General features: G+C 51.0%; 1 protein-coding gene across 1 annotated transcript in view; it reads right to left on the bottom strand.

The window, feature by feature from the left end:
- Positions 1–1,921: 1,921 nt before the first annotated feature.
- Positions 1,922–16,600, bottom strand: part of POGLUT1 (protein O-glucosyltransferase 1) — a 15,314-nt gene continuing 635 nt past the window's right edge. Inside the window, 12 exon segments of the mRNA XM_078614333.1 lie at positions 1,922–2,525; positions 3,679–3,735; positions 4,546–4,713; positions 7,014–7,072; positions 8,945–9,044; positions 10,415–10,474; positions 11,970–12,091; positions 12,694–12,826; positions 13,218–13,361; positions 14,285–14,375; positions 16,297–16,315; positions 16,318–16,383. Coding sequence (XP_078470459.1) covers positions 2,369–2,525; positions 3,679–3,735; positions 4,546–4,713; positions 7,014–7,072; positions 8,945–9,044; positions 10,415–10,474; positions 11,970–12,091; positions 12,694–12,826; positions 13,218–13,361; positions 14,285–14,375; positions 16,297–16,315; positions 16,318–16,383 — 1,176 coding nt within the window. The 3' untranslated portion in view covers positions 1,922–2,368.

The raw sequence follows: 16,600 nt of genomic DNA, 5'->3' as shown, positions 1-16,600 counted from the left end.
CTCTACTTACGAACACTCGACTTAGGAACGTTTAGAGACACGAACAAACCAGTCCGCCTGTCCAGTCGCCCGTTCGGACCGCGAGTCGTAAGTTCAACCGCCACGCAATAGATGGCTGTGGTGACATCGACATCTGCAGAACGTGAAAAACCAGTGGCATCTACATCTATAAAACGTGAATAACCAGTGGCATTTATATCTCAAGGAGATTATACAACTTTTAAAGCCATCCCCCGTGTTTAGTGTACATGCCATACAGCATGTTTGGAATCGACAGGAGTAAAGTTGTACTTACAAAAAACTCATCGACTTACGAACACCTCTGGAACATAACTTGTCTGTAAGTAGAATCGCCACTGTATATCGGGCCCGACCCCTCGCTCCCTCATTTATACGATTACAACATTCGCGACTAAGTGGCGGGTCTGTGCACTCCGAGGCCCATGTGAAGTATCGAAGGCTCGCTCTGACAGGTCACGGGACAGCAGGTGCCATGGTGTTAATTGACTTGATATGACTGGCAAATGCACCACCTGTGCCCCCCTACTGTGCAAATTCGCTGAATTTTAGCCACCCGGCGCTCCACTCGTTGTTGTGAGCATTGCTCCTCCGCTCTCCGTTGTTGTTGGAGGGCGACTGCCTCCAACTGCCCAGTAGCAGCGTCCTTCACGAGCCTCCTCTACAGAGGCTGATCTTAACACCGCTGGTACCGGTCATCGGCAAGTCCACTCAGCTCCACATTCTCCTGTACCACATCACTCCATCTCTTCTCCATCCTGTGGATGCGTTTCTCCCCCACTATCGTGCGCACACGCATGAGGGTTCCTGTACAACCGCTCGGAGGTTGATTGGTTTGACCCATCGCTGTACGAACATGTGTTACTCCTGAGTACGTTCCTTCGGAGTGGGCAGGTAGGAACTTGGTTGGACAGCGCATTCGTGCGATCCGTGTTGGATACCGTAGTTGTGTTGGAGGTTGTAGTATGCACGACAGACAGACATATAATCCCTGGTGGGCAGTGTGGAACCTCTTGTTCCTACCTGTATTAACTTCTGAGATCCAAAGAGACCAGTAACATCCAGGTTGCTTTGCCACAAGGCAAGTTGCATTCTCTTTTATTAAAAATCCCATTATTTGTAAAACCAGTGATGGACATTACAAGTTGCAGCAACACAACGGTGTGACGTGAATCCTACTACAGCGATGTTTATTTGTTAAAAAATATATTTCTTAAAACGTCACTGTCGCAAGAATGAGCACGGTGTTTGAGAGTAAAATTAACCATTTCATATTTTTTTTTTATCTATTTCATGTTTAATTCCCCCCCAATTGTACTGCGGCTGTGCTGTCCGCATCGTGAAAAATCGGCGAGGAAATCTCACGGAGCAGTGCCGGGACACGTGCTAGATCTTCTGAAGCGCCAGTTTTTTCTAGATTCATAAAATAACAACAGCAGACTCTTGTCCGAGATAAGAAGCCACGTTCAGAGCCAATGACGTCTCGCAACGCAATGATGTCATGCCGCAATGCAATGACGTAGTAACTTTTTTGCTACTCTTAGGTTTTTTCGGTAAAGTCACGTAGGTAAAAAATTAATAATAAAATAAAATACTAATGGATGCAAAATAACTAAATTAAATCACGACGTTTCGGAGGCAACACAAGTCTCTGTCTTCAGGTGGGACTGTCACAGCTAAATTTACTGTATCAAGTGAAGAGAAATCTAAGAGACAAGATCTTAGCTGTGACGGTCCCACCTGAAGACGGAGACTTGTGTTGCCTCCGAAACGTCGTGATTTAATTTAGTTATTTTGCATTCATTATTATTATTTTATTATTATTTTTACCTACGTGACTTTACCGAAAAAACCTAAGAGTATGAATCCTTGCAGTCACGAAAGCTTCAAATCTAGAATTAACTTTTTTGCTATCTTTTATTTTACCAGGTAAGGGCCACTAAGCTTTATAGCTCTTTTTCAGTAGTGATCTGGCCACAGATGATAGCTCAATGAAGTGGCTTATGTAGACATTTATAGAAGCCAAATACTCTAAACGCGTATTTCCAAATGTGGAGGTAAAAACCGGAGGACCCGGAGAAAAGACCACGCGACCACGGGGAGAGAGACACCGCAAACTCCAAATATACAGCAGGCGTCAGGGTCGGGATCGATCCCACGACCTCCTGTATACCGGGCGAGGGAGTTAACATCTCGCCACCACGGCGCCCCGTCGTAATACACACGTCATGTGACTTCCTCAACAGCAGGGACAGCGTTCCATCGTATATACCGGCACGTTTCCCACCGGGGAACATCGCCACGTCGAGGCGACCGTGGTGGCGGGGAGAAGCTCCGAGCGGCGGCGGCGTCACAGCTCGTTCTTGTGCCGCGTGGCCCGGATCTCCCGGTACGCCGCCCTGCGCTCGGGTTTGTACTTGAGCAGGGAGGCGTAGCGCTGCAGGAGGCTCCGCCAGTAGCAGGAGACGTCCTCCATCCTCAGGTGATCCAAGATGAACTTCTGCCCCCTGAGAGTGGAAAGAACGATTTCAACAAGATTTTAAATCAGCCCAAAAAAATATATATGTGCAAGTTTGTTCTCCTATAACGTGTTGTATTCATAACGTGAATTGGATATAACGCGATGAATGTATTTGGAGAACACGTTTTTTTTATCACGCGGATGTGAATTGGATACAACGCAATTGAGTGAATAGAACTAAGTCACGCGAGTTTCAATAAGCGGTTGTACGGCTGCCTTGGCGTAGTATTACACAAGGTGGGATGCTGCTGGATGCTTATCAATGCTACCCACGCACCGCAGTCTTTGTTCAGCCTGCGTACGCATCTCACGTTTTGTCGTGGACTGCGCTTTACACTATACAATTTATCATAACGTAATCTTTCCACAGTGCGTGTTCTTCAAGGAACGCAACTACCGCGTCATAGGAGAAGACTGTAGTTATGTGACGTCATCTTCCAAGGTCCATTCCGTGACACAGGGTGGGGTGCGGTGCCAGCTGCAGATGTGGCTCTGTGTGGAGGGGTGTTCATTCGTGACAACACGACTCGCAAAGCAGAAATGCAGTCAGGGTTTTTGTAAATGACCCATTCAAGGAGTTGGCCAAATATCCCAATATTGAACCATAGCGCTTGGGCCTTTGTTGGCACCGGTTCGGGCTGCCTTCCTGTTTGTACGTTGAACTTCTTTCGCACCGTACGAAAACAACCGCGCTATTCGAAGGTGCGAGGGAAGGACAACAAACTAATCACAAAAAGCAGTTCGAAAGAAATGAGTTTGTCAATGTAGATGATTTAAAAGTGCATAGCTCCAGTGGCTTCCTAATATCGGAAGAGCGTTCCAGACGGCCGCACAAGCGCATCTGAACGCGCACGATGCAGTCACCGTCTTTGTTCAATGGCTATCCAAAAGCCGCTGCGAAGATGACCGGAGTTCACACGATGGTCGATGCTTCTTGATGAGATCAGCAAGGTATTGCGGTTCATTTGTGGCAAGCACTTGGTGTGCAATGATTGCAACCTGCTGTGATTTCTCGCGCCTCTGAATCGTTCCCCCTCTCCGAGAGTGAAGGCAAGCTGCACACGTTACGTCTACGTTACGAATTAACGCTCGGAATGGACTTTGTTGTCGGTGTATGGGGAAAAAATGTACGCGCTCACCTTTCGGCAATTTCCCGTGCGATGTCATCATTGTTCTTCACAAACTCCAAGACCTCCCTGAAATAAATGGGGGGAAAAGAACGTGCTTGCTTGTTCACGCCATGAGATGATGCCGACACAACGCATGGTTTGTAATGAGATGAGATTTAGGCCAGTTGGAGCTACCAAAGCATGCAAACAAGAGATTTTACGCGAGATTGTTGTCCGTGTTCTTGATCAACTATTTTTTATCTTGCCAGGTAAGGCCCACTGAGCTATATAGAAATGTTTTAGAAGCAACTTGGTCACAAATGATAGCTCAACGTATGTTGAACTGTATGTATGTTGAACTTCTTTTGCACCGTACGTAGTCAACCGTGCTAATTGAAGTGGCTCATCATGTGGAAATGTATAGCAGTCAAATACTCTAAACACACGTTTCTAAATATGGAGGGAAAAACCGAAGGACGCGGATAAAAATCCAGGCGACCATGGGGAGAGAGAGACACGCAAACTCCAAATATACAGCAAGCGTCCAGGTCGGGATCGAACCCACGATCTCCTGTATACCAGGCGAGGCAGTTAACATCTCCTAGCCACCGTGATGATGATGAGAGACACCGCAAACTCCAAATTTACAGCAGGCATCAGGGTCGGGACCGAACCCACGACCTCCTGCATACCAGGCGAGGTAGTTAACATCTTCTAGGCACTGTGATGATGATGATGAGACATCGCAAACTCTAAATATACAGCAGGCGTCAGGGTCGCGATCGAACCCACGACCTCCTGTATACCAGGCGAGGCAGTTAACATCTCGCCACCGTGGCGCCCTCAAACCCCTTCAGCGTTGCTGGCGACCGTTGCGTGTGCGTCTCTCTCTCTCACCGGACGTCGGAGAGATCCTGCTGTATGGGCACGTAGTGCACCCAGGGCCTCAGCTGCTGGTAGAAGAACTCATGCCAGTCGTCGCCTACGTGTAGCACGAGCGAGCCGCACAGGAAGAGGTGCTTGTAGCGGAAGCTCGCCGCCACGCCGCGGAAGTTGAACAGGTACCTGCGCGCACGTCAACAACGCCGTTCGCTTTCTCACTCTCCCTCCCGTTACTTCGCCAGCGAAAAATAAGTTACACACCTTCCCGTGCGTGTGTGTGCGTGCGTCCGTATGGATGTCGGGCGTGGTGCTGGCCACCCACCCCCTCGTGTACCGTTCCGGCCTTCATAGGTGCTCGCTAACAGCACTTGTCCCTACAGTCTGTTAAGGCTATACAGGGGATCTTTGTCTTTGTATGGATGTTGAACTTCTGTCCCACCGTACGTAGCCAACCATGGCCAATCGGAGGTGCGGGGTAAGGACATCAATACGGGGAGACAACAAGACTTTGTTGAGGGCACTCTGGGGTTGAGTGTAAGGGGACACGGGACTACGTCCATAGAAGTACAGGAAAACCTTTCCCAACGCGGCTCAATCGAATGCATCTTTCAGCTCTTCACGGTTTACCTTGAGGTCTGTTTTCAGGAACACGGGGGTGGCAGAGCCGTTCATAGAGGGCCTGGGGCAGATCATGCCGTTTGCCCCCCCCCCCACCGCGCCTTCAAACTAAACCAGAAATATTACATTTGAGACCCATCCCCATGTCTCACGGAGAGGGTCCTTGCCCATTAACAAACGTGATCTGACCACCTTTGCCCGGTCGCTCGCTCCCTTAACCCCGTAGCGACCGTGAGGGGTCGCGTACTTGCGGCGGCGAGTTTCAGCCGGCCAATAAACTTGGCGTCAAACTCGTTTCTTTGTTGCGTTCTGCTCCCCCCCCCCCCCGCGCCACTGTCTTGAGATGCCACGTCGCTCCGGCATGAGAGGCCAGGAGCCACCGGTGCAACTTCACAACAACCCTTTATAGTAGTAGGTTTTTACCCTTTCAACTGGTACAAAAACTGACACCTTTATACAAGGCATCATGTTTGCAATAACCACAACACAAGCAGTCAAAACGAAAACAAAAAGAAACAACTCTGATAATGATAAGTTGAGTTGTACGCCTTTTGGCATCATCTGGTCCAACACCAATGGAGACTAGGATCTAAGAAAAGCTGTCTCGGGTGTGGACCAATCAACGTCAAGGACAGTGCATATCATTATCATTATCAGAGTTGTTTCTTTTTGTTTGCATTTTGACTGCTTGTGTTGTGGTTATTGCAAACATGATGCCTTGTATAAAGGTGTCAGTTTTTGTACCAGTTGAAAGGGTAAAAACCTATTACTATATTTTGCCACTGGTAAAGGAGATGTCTCATAGAACAACCCTTTACATACAAGCTCACTGTGAAAGCTGTCCACGACAGATGAGTTTCTCACCCGGCCGTCCCCTGCACCACCGCGCCCGCACCTCCACTCCCATCCGCCGGCGCCCCGGGTAACCGCACATGTGGCTACGACTGGTTTTTTCCGACAAAACTCAAGAACAAAATCGCTCACGACCCTTAAACAATCCCCGCTATGACCTGGCTATGCATCTGCGTCACACAACTTTATCGTACTTTACCATCACTATATGTATGAATCAACACAAGCTGACTGAAGAACAAATATGTATTCATATAAACGTTACCCACATGTAAACATATCACTTGCCGTCCCTTCACTAAATGTATTTGCTCACAAACCAATGTTTATCTTATTTACAGATGTTATATTAGCTTACATAACCGTATGTGTAATTACGTTAATATCAATCTCAACTTACTCGATCGGCCCTGCAAACAATTCTTCCCGACTGCAAAACTCACTACCACCAATTACGTACAGGGACTCCTCTACTTACGAACATTCCACTTACGAACATTCGACTTACGAACTTTCAGAGATACGAACTTTCAGAGATACGAACACACCTGTCCGAATGTCCAGTTGCCTGTTTGGATATAGTCGTAAGTTCAACCGCCACGCATTAGATGGCGGTGGTGGCATCTACATCCGCAGAACGTCAAGAACCAGTGGCATCTACAGGAGATGATACATCTTTTAAAGCCATTCCCCGTGTTTAGTGTACACGCCGTACAACGTATTTGGAATCGACAGGAGTAAAGTTGGACTTACGAACAAATCTACTTACGAACAGACCTCTGAAACCCAACTCGTTCGTAAGTAGAGGATTCCCTGTATTCGCTACAATTACTAACGATTGAACACTTCCGATTGTGGGCCGCTGATTCACCGGGCCACATCATTGATGAATCGGCACAGTCTACCAACCACCCCAACGCGAGCAAAAGATACCGACTGCTTAATCGTTCACAGCTCAGACGTGGCTGTGCGTGCGGCGTGGTGTGAGGCTGTGGTGTGCGTCACTTCATTACTTGTACTGGCAGTGGTCAACCAGGCCGATTTCCTTCGTCGGTGGCATTCCCAGCGTGTCCTCGAGTGGCAACAGAAAGGTATGGCACAAAGGCGTTCGTGTAAAGTTAACAATAATCAGTTTAACACGTAGGCTTTCACTTCCAATATTATCCATAACACTGGTCAACACACTTTTTCTGGCATAAGGTATTCCAACGGGTTTAAGGTAATTTTGGGGTGCTGATTCCAAATCTGGCATCAGTTTTTGCCTATCAGGTTTTTGAGATATCAAATATTGCATTTTCAATAAAAACTGCAGAAGAAAAATATTAAATAAATGTGGATATCTACATAAAATTATATTATAAACACACTATCCTAAAAATACAGCAACATATTTTAACACTAAAGCAGTCACTGACTCGCAACAACTTGCAATCATAAGTGACAGAGTTAATTTCAGGTAAAATCAATGAAAATGGGGTATGCTGATAGCATCAAAATGATGTGATAGAGCAAATCTGAGATCAGATTTGGAATCAGCACCCTGAAATTAGTCTAAAACAGCTGACCAGTGTAATAGAGGTTTTTTTTGGGTTGGATCGCGTAAGTATGACAGCGTGATAAATATAAACAGGAGTATTTCTCCACAGATCTGGCTGTCGCCTGATGATGCTAGTTGCAATTCCCTTCGAAACGTCACGGTACTCGAATGGTAAATGTTGTGGGTTTACTCTCCAACACACCGGTGTGCTGTACTAGTAGAGAATTGCCACGTTCTGTTGACGTGATAAATCTTACTAATTGGCTGTGTCGGGCGGTGGCGGGTTTAATGACACATTTATATTCACGCGATCTAACCACAAAAAAACTCTAATTATGGTTAATAATAATCATTGTACTCTCATGATAACGATTCTTATAATGATACTTGCAAACATGTTGCGCCCACAAAGGAATGAAGCGTCTCATAATGCAGTTGTTGAGCCTACAGGTCACACGCGAGCGGTGTTCTTCATTGCAAGAACCCGCGGGCCACTGGCCGTCCCTGGTGGCCCTTTGGTACGGCCCAGAGGTCGCAAACGGGTTTTGATTCCTTACCCGTACCCGGCCGCACCAGGGTCACAAATGGGTACCCGTACCCGTACCCAGCTGGGTACGGGTACCCGTTCCCTACCCGAAATGAGTGACAAACGGTTACTCACAAGTGACTCACGGCCTACCCGTACCCGGCCGCACCAGGGTCGCAAACGGGTACCCGTACCCGGCCGGGTACGGGTAGCCGGGTATCGGGTAGGGTACGGGTATCGGGTACCCGGTTGCGACCTCTGCCCCAGCCCATCTCAAAATTCGTGAAGAAACACTGCACGAGAGGCAGCTGCCTCTGTGTGGCACATGGTGAACACAGCGACGGCCTGCAAGGGGCCATCTGTTTCCCCAGTCGCATTGTGGCTTTGACCAACTGAGTAGTCGGCGAGTTGCACAATTCAAACGTGGACAACGTCTCACCGTTTTTTTTTTCGAATAGCGTCACGGGGACCCTTGACGTCCACTGTGATGTTTAGGCACAAAAAACAAAAGAAGCCGATTGGAGTTTTTAGTCGAGACACCGACTTCGTTGTCCCCAGCTCAAAACCATCCAACCCGCTCCCTGGCTCGGTGGTGGGGCAAGCGGTTTCGCAATCGCAAGGTTTGCGAGTTCAAATCCCGAGTTGGGGCGGTTGACTCATCCCTTCCTCCAGGATCGATAAAATAGGCGCCGCTTTGTGAGGAGGTCCAACAGTGGTGGTCCTGTCAATAGACTCGCTCCTGCCTAGGGAATGAGGAATGTCCACCACTAGCTGGGCAGGGCTGCGAACGGGACGTCACCACCGATGCCTCGATGCTCTTTTGAGCGCAGGAAATCACTCTGACTTTGTGAGGGGCTGAGGGCGCAGGCTCCAGTCCGCACCTTGTCCGACTTCCACGCCTGGTTTTTGGTGTAGGCGGCATCCACGAGTTTGGGCTCACGCCGAGACAGCAGCACCAGGGGGTCTCGCTCCGCACTCGTCCTGCAGCAGCAGCAGTAACAGCAGCAACAGCAGCAACAGCAGCAGCAGCAACAGCAGCAGCAGCAACAACAGCAGTAACAGCAACAGCAACAGCAGCAACAGCAGCAGCAACAGCAGCAACAGCAGCAGCAGCAACAACAGCAGTAACAGCAGCAGCAACAGCAGCAACAGTAGCAGCAACAGCAGCAATAGCAGCAGCAGCAACAGCAGCAGCAGCAGCAACAACAACAGCAACAACAACAGCAGCAACAGCAGCAGTAACAGCAACAACAGCAGCAGCAACAGCAGCAACAGCAGCAACAACAGCAGCAGCAACAGCAGCAGTAACAGCAACAACAGCAACAGCAGCAGCAACAGCAGCAACAGCAGCAGCACCAGCAGCAGCAACAGCAGCAACAGCAGCAGTAACAGCAACAACAACAGCAGCAACAGCAGCAGTAACAGCAACAACAGCAGCAGCAACAGCAGCAGCAACAGCAGCAACAACAGCAGCAGCAACAGCAGCAACAGCAGCAACAGCAGCAAGTCGGTCAATATTAACGCGTGTCCCAGTTCCCTGTGGCTTTTGAAATTGTCAATCGTAATTTATTTTTGGGTTAGCCCACATTATGAACATAAATGTGCCCTTAACTCACCACCACCACCCGACACCGCCAATTAGTAAGGTTTGTCACGTAAACAAAACGTGGCAATTCATGTTTAAATCCACGTGGTAACCTAGAACCATATAAAAGACCTTTCTAAACTCATTGATCTAAACAATCTGGTTTCCAAGAGTAACCAGCAAGCGCGAACAAATTACGTCACTGGCGCGGAGCGTCCGTTGATTCTTTTTTATTCGCTTGCAGTTACCAGCTAGTTAGGATGATACATCACAATTTGGACACTTGCGTAAAATATTGATGCTCATTTTATGCATGCAATTATTTCTCAGAACCATGTTTGGGTCAGCCAAGGCAAAATCCACCAAAGGAGCACAGTTTGAGAATTATTGGTGTGATGCACTCAAAACTCACTGATTGTTCCCGAGCTCACCCACGACCCCTTAATCTGCCACTCATAACCGCTATTTTACCCTCTTCATATTCTCATTATATGGCTTTCACTCATTAACCCCCGTTCATTCAATCCATTCATCATCACTTACCGTCACAAGTTTGCTTTCACCCAATTCATGCAGCATCGCCACAGATTTGCCCCAATGCTTCCTCCCATCTATTTCATTCCACCTCATCTCCACCACTGCATTCGTACGTCGCACCGTTGTTCATTCTGTGGAAAGCGCCTTGAACAAAGGCGCTGTACAAATCCCTTTAAGAGAAGATACGACCGTAAGAACCGTGATTTGTCGCCGTATCGCGGTTACCCACCTGGAGCCGCGGAAAAACCCCCGAGTCTTCTTCTTCTCCCAAGGCCACCGTGCTGCAGTCCTGACAACAGTTTTTTGATGAACGTTAAGGCGAGAGAAGAGCCGGTGAGGTCAGATGTGTGCACGCACACACACACACACGTGCACAACAGCGGCCACCGTTCGCCACTAAGCTTCCCACACACACCTCCCCGCCACGCTGCCCCACCCCCCGTTCATTATTTTATTAAGAACGAGAGTCGCTCCCTCTTGTCTGGCAGTCTCCTGCCTTGAGTGGAGGACTGTCCACCCTTCGAGGCGACTGCAGCCTGGACCAGTCCACTGAAGGTCCTCCCCTATTCCAGAGAGGTCCAGGCGGTACCCGGTCCAGCTCTCCCCAACAGGGGATTGACAGCCTCTCCTCCTCCTCCTCTTCCGCAGCAGCAGCAGCAGCAACAGCAGCAGCAGCAGCAGCAGCAGCAGCAGCAGCAGCAAGTGTTCGGACATTCCCCACGTGGCCAACCGCAGTGGTTTCCGGCTGTTTCTCGAGGAAAAAGCCTGAGGTAGGGGGCATAGTTCAGTCTCCTGGCTCCACAAAACCGGGTGGCAGTAGGAGATGTTATAGGTGCCCGTCCTCCCCTGACACCCATCCAGAGACCGCACTGGCCTCTGCAGTTGCTGTGAGCATGCTGCGAGGGTAATGGCTGCTTAGCATCAGCCTCCACAGCCTCCACAGCACACCACAATGTTGCGAGCGAGGAGATGGGGGTTACTTTTTTCCCAAACAAAACACACGCACACATGCGTGCGCACACATGCGTGCACACACACACACAACAGACAAGGATTCCTCCGTATCGCATTAACAGACTGTTGGGGCAAGTGCTGTTAGCGTGTAGCACCTATGAAGGGCGGCACGGCACATGAGCGGGTGTGTGGCCAGCACCACGACCGACCTTCTTTATCTCCCTCGTGGCCATGTTTATACACCGCACCAGGTACTCAAATGAGGCCGAGTCGACCTAGGGGAGGCCCAGGACCGGTTCAAATAATCGTCAATGGTGTTGGCCATGAGCAGGAATCACAACTCAGATCGCCGGGTTCGTAGCACAACGCACTTATCGCTGCGCCACAGCTCAGATGCACTCACACACATGCCTAAACACGAACAGCTGCAATTCGCCACAGCGCTTGTGCCAGGCTAGATGCACTTCTGAGGCCACATGAAGTGTGCTAGGCTTGCTGGCAAGTCATGGGACAGACCCACGTGTTATGGATCAGATGATTGACAAATGCACCACCTGCGCTCCCCAATTGCTGCGTTTTACCGCCCGTCGCTCCGCTCACTGTTGTGAGTATCGCTCCTCCACACTCCGTTGCTGTTGACGGGCGGCAGCCTCCAACTGCCCGTAGCGTCCTTCACGAGCCTCCTCCACAGAGGCCGATCTTGACACCGCTGGGACCGGTTGTTGGTCCACTCAGCTCCACATCCTCCTGTACCGCATCAGCCCAACTCTACCCGTGCCGCGCCCGTCTAGCTCCCCTCTATCTACACGCACATGGCACATGGCACGCACTTGCTCAGTTCGTCTCTCATGAGGTCCCAGCGTCCAAGCCCCGTAGGGTAGAGGGGCCACACGGCAGGGCCGCCCTCCCAGAACGTCCACGCCGGGTACATGATGTCCCGGTACTCCTTAGTCTGTCACGCAGAGGCAGACGGAGGAAAAGAGACGTAGCAGAACACACCATAATTATTGGTGATATTGTGGAGGATTTACAAAATCAAAATCTTTATTCATACTGGAGGAATCCGATGAACTATAAAGCTCTTTTTTTCACCGATGTTCACTTTATAATCAGACCCCACACTTCCTTCCATACCTGTCCAGTCAGACACGCAGCCTCCTGGGATTGCATTATTTCAGCAGTATTGGTTCAACAGAAGCTGGAGCCGGTTTGAACCTTCAGTATCTCATCAGCAGCGTCAAGCTTGCTTGATCCAATGCTTGTGAACTGCCAAATATTTATCGGCAAGGACCCATCGCTGCTTAGATTTTGGGACACATACGGGGAGGCCGCCTATTACCTGCTCATTGTGTTACTAAAATTCCCCAGGATGCTCGTGATTATTTCGCGTCACGTGTTCAACAGTTTTGCATCTCACCAGGACCCACGGCTAGCAGAGAGGGCGCGTCTTTGCCTGTAAACATAAGCTCGCAAGCGCTGTGGCTCAAGCGAGTTTGACCCACGACCTCGTTTCCCATGGCAACGCCACACGACCGCCGGGCGCCCGCGCCGCACCTTGCTGAAGGAGAAGACGGGACGCAGCGGCATCCATGCCGGCACCTGCGGGTAGTCGCGCACGTTCACCACCAGCTCCATGTCCGGCAGCTCCGGCAGCAACTCCAGCAGGAAGTGTTCCACCCCGCTGCACCTGGGAGATGAGAGAGACAGAAACGGCTCGACCGCCAGTACCAGCAGCTCCCGTGGCTCTCTCCAACTCCTCTTTGTGCATCTTTCTCACCTCTTGTAAGCCATTCTAAATTCAGTTTAACACATAGGCTTTCGGGAGCAATGTCATCCGTAATACAGTTTTTTTGGGTTAAATCGCGTAAATATACGTCATTAAACCCGCCACCACCCGACACAGCCAATTAGTAAGGGTTGGTCACGTAAACAGAACGTGGCCAATTCATTATTAGTACAGCACACCGGGTACGGGTAAGGAATCAAAACCCGTTTGCGACCTCTGGTTTGAACCACTGGCCTCTGCAACGAGCGGCGAGACGCGCCACCGCACGGCCCGCGCGCGCACGCACGCTCACCGAGCGGAGAACATGCACGCGTCCTCGCGGTACAGCCGGTGGGCGAACACCTGGTAGTGCGTGCCGACGCCCCGTGCCACCATCTCCTTCACGTCGGCCTCTGCGATCCCCCCGCTGAACGGGGCGAGGTCTGACTCCAGCACCCTGGGGGCCACCGGGAAGTCGGAGACAAAGATTTACAAATCCAACTGCGTAGCCCGGCGATCGTTGACGGATTGCATCTTTTCGTGCAGCGTTGATCGTGGATGATCCCGTTCAACTGTTGACATTGACCATAATAAAGTGTTTTTTTTGGGGTTAGATCACGTAATTGTGTCATTAAACCCGCCACCACCCGACATAGCCAATAAGTAAGGTTTGTCACGTAAACAAAACATGCCAATTAGTTACTAGTTCAGCACATCAGGCGCGTTGGAGAGTAAACTCACAACATTTACAATCGGAGTACCTTTCGTTGGTGATTGCAACCAGTTTCATCAGGCGACAGTCAGAATTGTTGAACCGACATTAGCATTGTCCCACTGACCAATACATTTTCCTCCTCTTCCCCTTTTTCCATTAACCAACAGCAACAATTTGCAGTCAATGGAGAAACAGAACAAAAATAGAGGCCATTATCTGAAATGTTACGCAAGCACACATAATTAACACGCCGTTTTGATACAATGCCATTAACCGATTGCCACACGCTCAATGCCAATTGAATCTCAGTTGCACTGTCGGGGCGCGTCACGTCCCGCGACGAACGATCCAAGCGTGTTCGAGAACGGTCCGCAGAGGCGCGGGGGGTGGGGATCTCAGAGAACTACTTCCGAGGCCTTCGAGTCACGCGATCTATTACGCCGACAGGTCGATCCGTCCCGCGACAAGTCCATTCTCCAGGACTATGAGCTCAGGAGTGGAGGACTGGCTCCACCTCCTCTCAGGTGGGGTGGAGCGGAAGGGGGGGGGTGTGCTCAGTAAAGCCACGAGAGTAACGCACTGGCTACGGAGACAGAACTCGATCGGGGAGGGGGGGGCGGCCGTATGGATATTTCGGCGCCGGCCAACGCCCGACGCCTCCTCACCCGCGATGGCACGAGCAGTTTTTCTGCACGCACGGCTGGTACTCGTGCAGCGCCGTCGTCACCACGCCGAGGCGACGCTCCCACCGGGAGCCTGGGGCGGCAGCGGACAAAGCAGCCACGCAGAGCAGCGGGGAAGAACAAACTCCACGCGGGAAGGACGCTCCAGTCGAACCCAGGTGTTCTGGCCACTGTGCCACCGTGCCAATCAAGGTGGCTCACCCGAGTTAGTTGTTTACCCGCCGGCTTTACATTTTGGCCCGATATTTTCCTGAGCAACGCCGGGCTGTGTCGGAGTCGTAATTGTCGGCGTAATGCACTACCACTAGAGCACAACAGACACGTGTCAATAATAATCCCCGATATTTCTGTTTGTTAAAACACATTTTTTTGCATTCCCGGAAAGCACATTACAAACGTTTAAAGCGGATCGCCACTCATGTAGCTGTTGACTAGGAAGTAGTAATCACAAAACGTCCACCTTGGCAAACGAAAAACGCCGGAACCTGCAAACCAGTGGTCACCGGGAGCGGAGATCGAACCGGTAACCTCAACGACTGCGCTTCTCAAATCCCCCAAACCCCCCACCACCGGCACTATACCACGGCTACACGGCAGTCGATCGGCGGGTCACGTGTGGTGGGGTAAAGCGTGGGTACATCCACCTCTTCCAACGTTTGTCAGCATGGAAGAGTAGGCCAAATACTTGCCGGCGTTCTCTCGAGTGGAGGCCACTCCGCCAGCAGCGGCGAGTGGCCTGGTCAGAACTCGAGACAGCAAGGAGTGGCTTGGCGCACCATGACAGCAAACAAGAGATTGTAGGGCCGCACCTTTATCTTTGTAGGGCCGCACCTTTATCTTTACAGGGCCTGCCACCATGCCGCTTGTTATATTCGCGCGCGCCAATCGGTGAATTCATTGCTCACGGTGCCCACTGCCGGTCCCCGAATTCCGGAACCATTTCTGATAACGGTTACCGGTTTACTGGTTGTCGTTTTAACAATCATCAGCACGCATTTCACCGTGTTATAGCAGCTGATACACACACACACGATACAGTAGTTAATGGGTGCAATTCATCATCAGACATGATCTAGCCACTGCTGGATAAGGGGCCACTCCGTGTTGTGTCGTTGAGGGTTTTATCTGGTAAGGGGCCGTCCATAAATGACGTCACGCGATTTTTGATGATTTTTTTACCCCCCCCCCCTCGTCACACGGCGTCACAAAGTCAGACCCCCCCCCCCCCTCAAATATCACGTCACAAATGTCTGACACCCCCCCACCCCTAGGTGTGTGACGTCATTTATGGACGGCCCAGAAGATGATTTTATTTTACCTGTCATATCCTCTGCACTCCTATCGTGTGTTTTTGTATCGTGTGTGTTGATGTAACGTCCCGACATCTGTAAAAACAAGAGCTTTAACAGCTCATCGAATTGCTTCAGTATAAATATTCACAATTTAGTTTGGCCATACCCACACTTGACTCCACGGGTCACTGCGGGCAGACTTCACACATCACTAGCCACTGCTGTTAGCCGGGATTCACGGAGTTAGCGCTGCAAGACAAAGATCCCCCGTGTAGCCTGCAACAGACTGCAGGGGCAAGTGCTATTAGCGAGCACCTATGAAGGCCGGAACGGTACACGAGGGGGTGGGTGGCCAACACCACGCCCGGCCGCCTTTGTCTCCCCCCAGGTACTCATTTGAGGCTGAGTCGACCTAGGGGAGGGCCAGGGACCGGTTCAGATAATCGTCACCGGTGTTGGCCGTGAGCGGGAATCGAACTCGGGTCGCCGGGTTCGTAGCGCAGCGCGCCAATCGCTGCACCACCGCTCCCCTGTACAAAGATCCCCCGGGTAGCCTTCACAGACTGTTGCGGCAAGTGCTGCACCTATGACGGTCGGCACCATACCCAGACCGCAACCATCACCACCATCACCAATATCACCATCAATACCATGACCAACACCATCACCAACATCATCACCACCATCACCATCATCCCCCACCATCGCAAGAAGCCGGCGCGCAGGGAGCAAAGAGGCAATGAAGGTAGCGACGAGGAGCGAAGCGAAGACGCTTCGTGTCGCCTCTTCCTGCTCCTCCCCCACACGAAAGAGGGGCGGGGGGGGAGTGGGCGGGGGGAGTGGGGAGGGGGCGGGGGGGAGTGGGGAGTGGGCGGGGGGAGTGGGCGGGGGGAGTGGGGAGTGGGCGGGGGGAGTGGGCGGGGGGAGTGGGGAGTGGGCGGGGGGGAGTGGGCGGGGGAGTGGGGAGTGGGCGGGGGGAGTGGGGGCGGGGGGAGTGGGGAGTGGG

This window comes from Lampetra planeri, chromosome 44, assembly GCF_965212315.1.
Source record: "Lampetra planeri chromosome 44, kcLamPlan1.2.h2, whole genome shotgun sequence".
In the NCBI taxonomy this organism is placed as follows: Eukaryota; Metazoa; Chordata; class Hyperoartia; order Petromyzontiformes; family Petromyzontidae; genus Lampetra; species Lampetra planeri.
The sequence above is the reverse complement of the archived record's forward strand: the minus strand, read 5'-3'. Positions and strand labels throughout refer to the sequence as shown.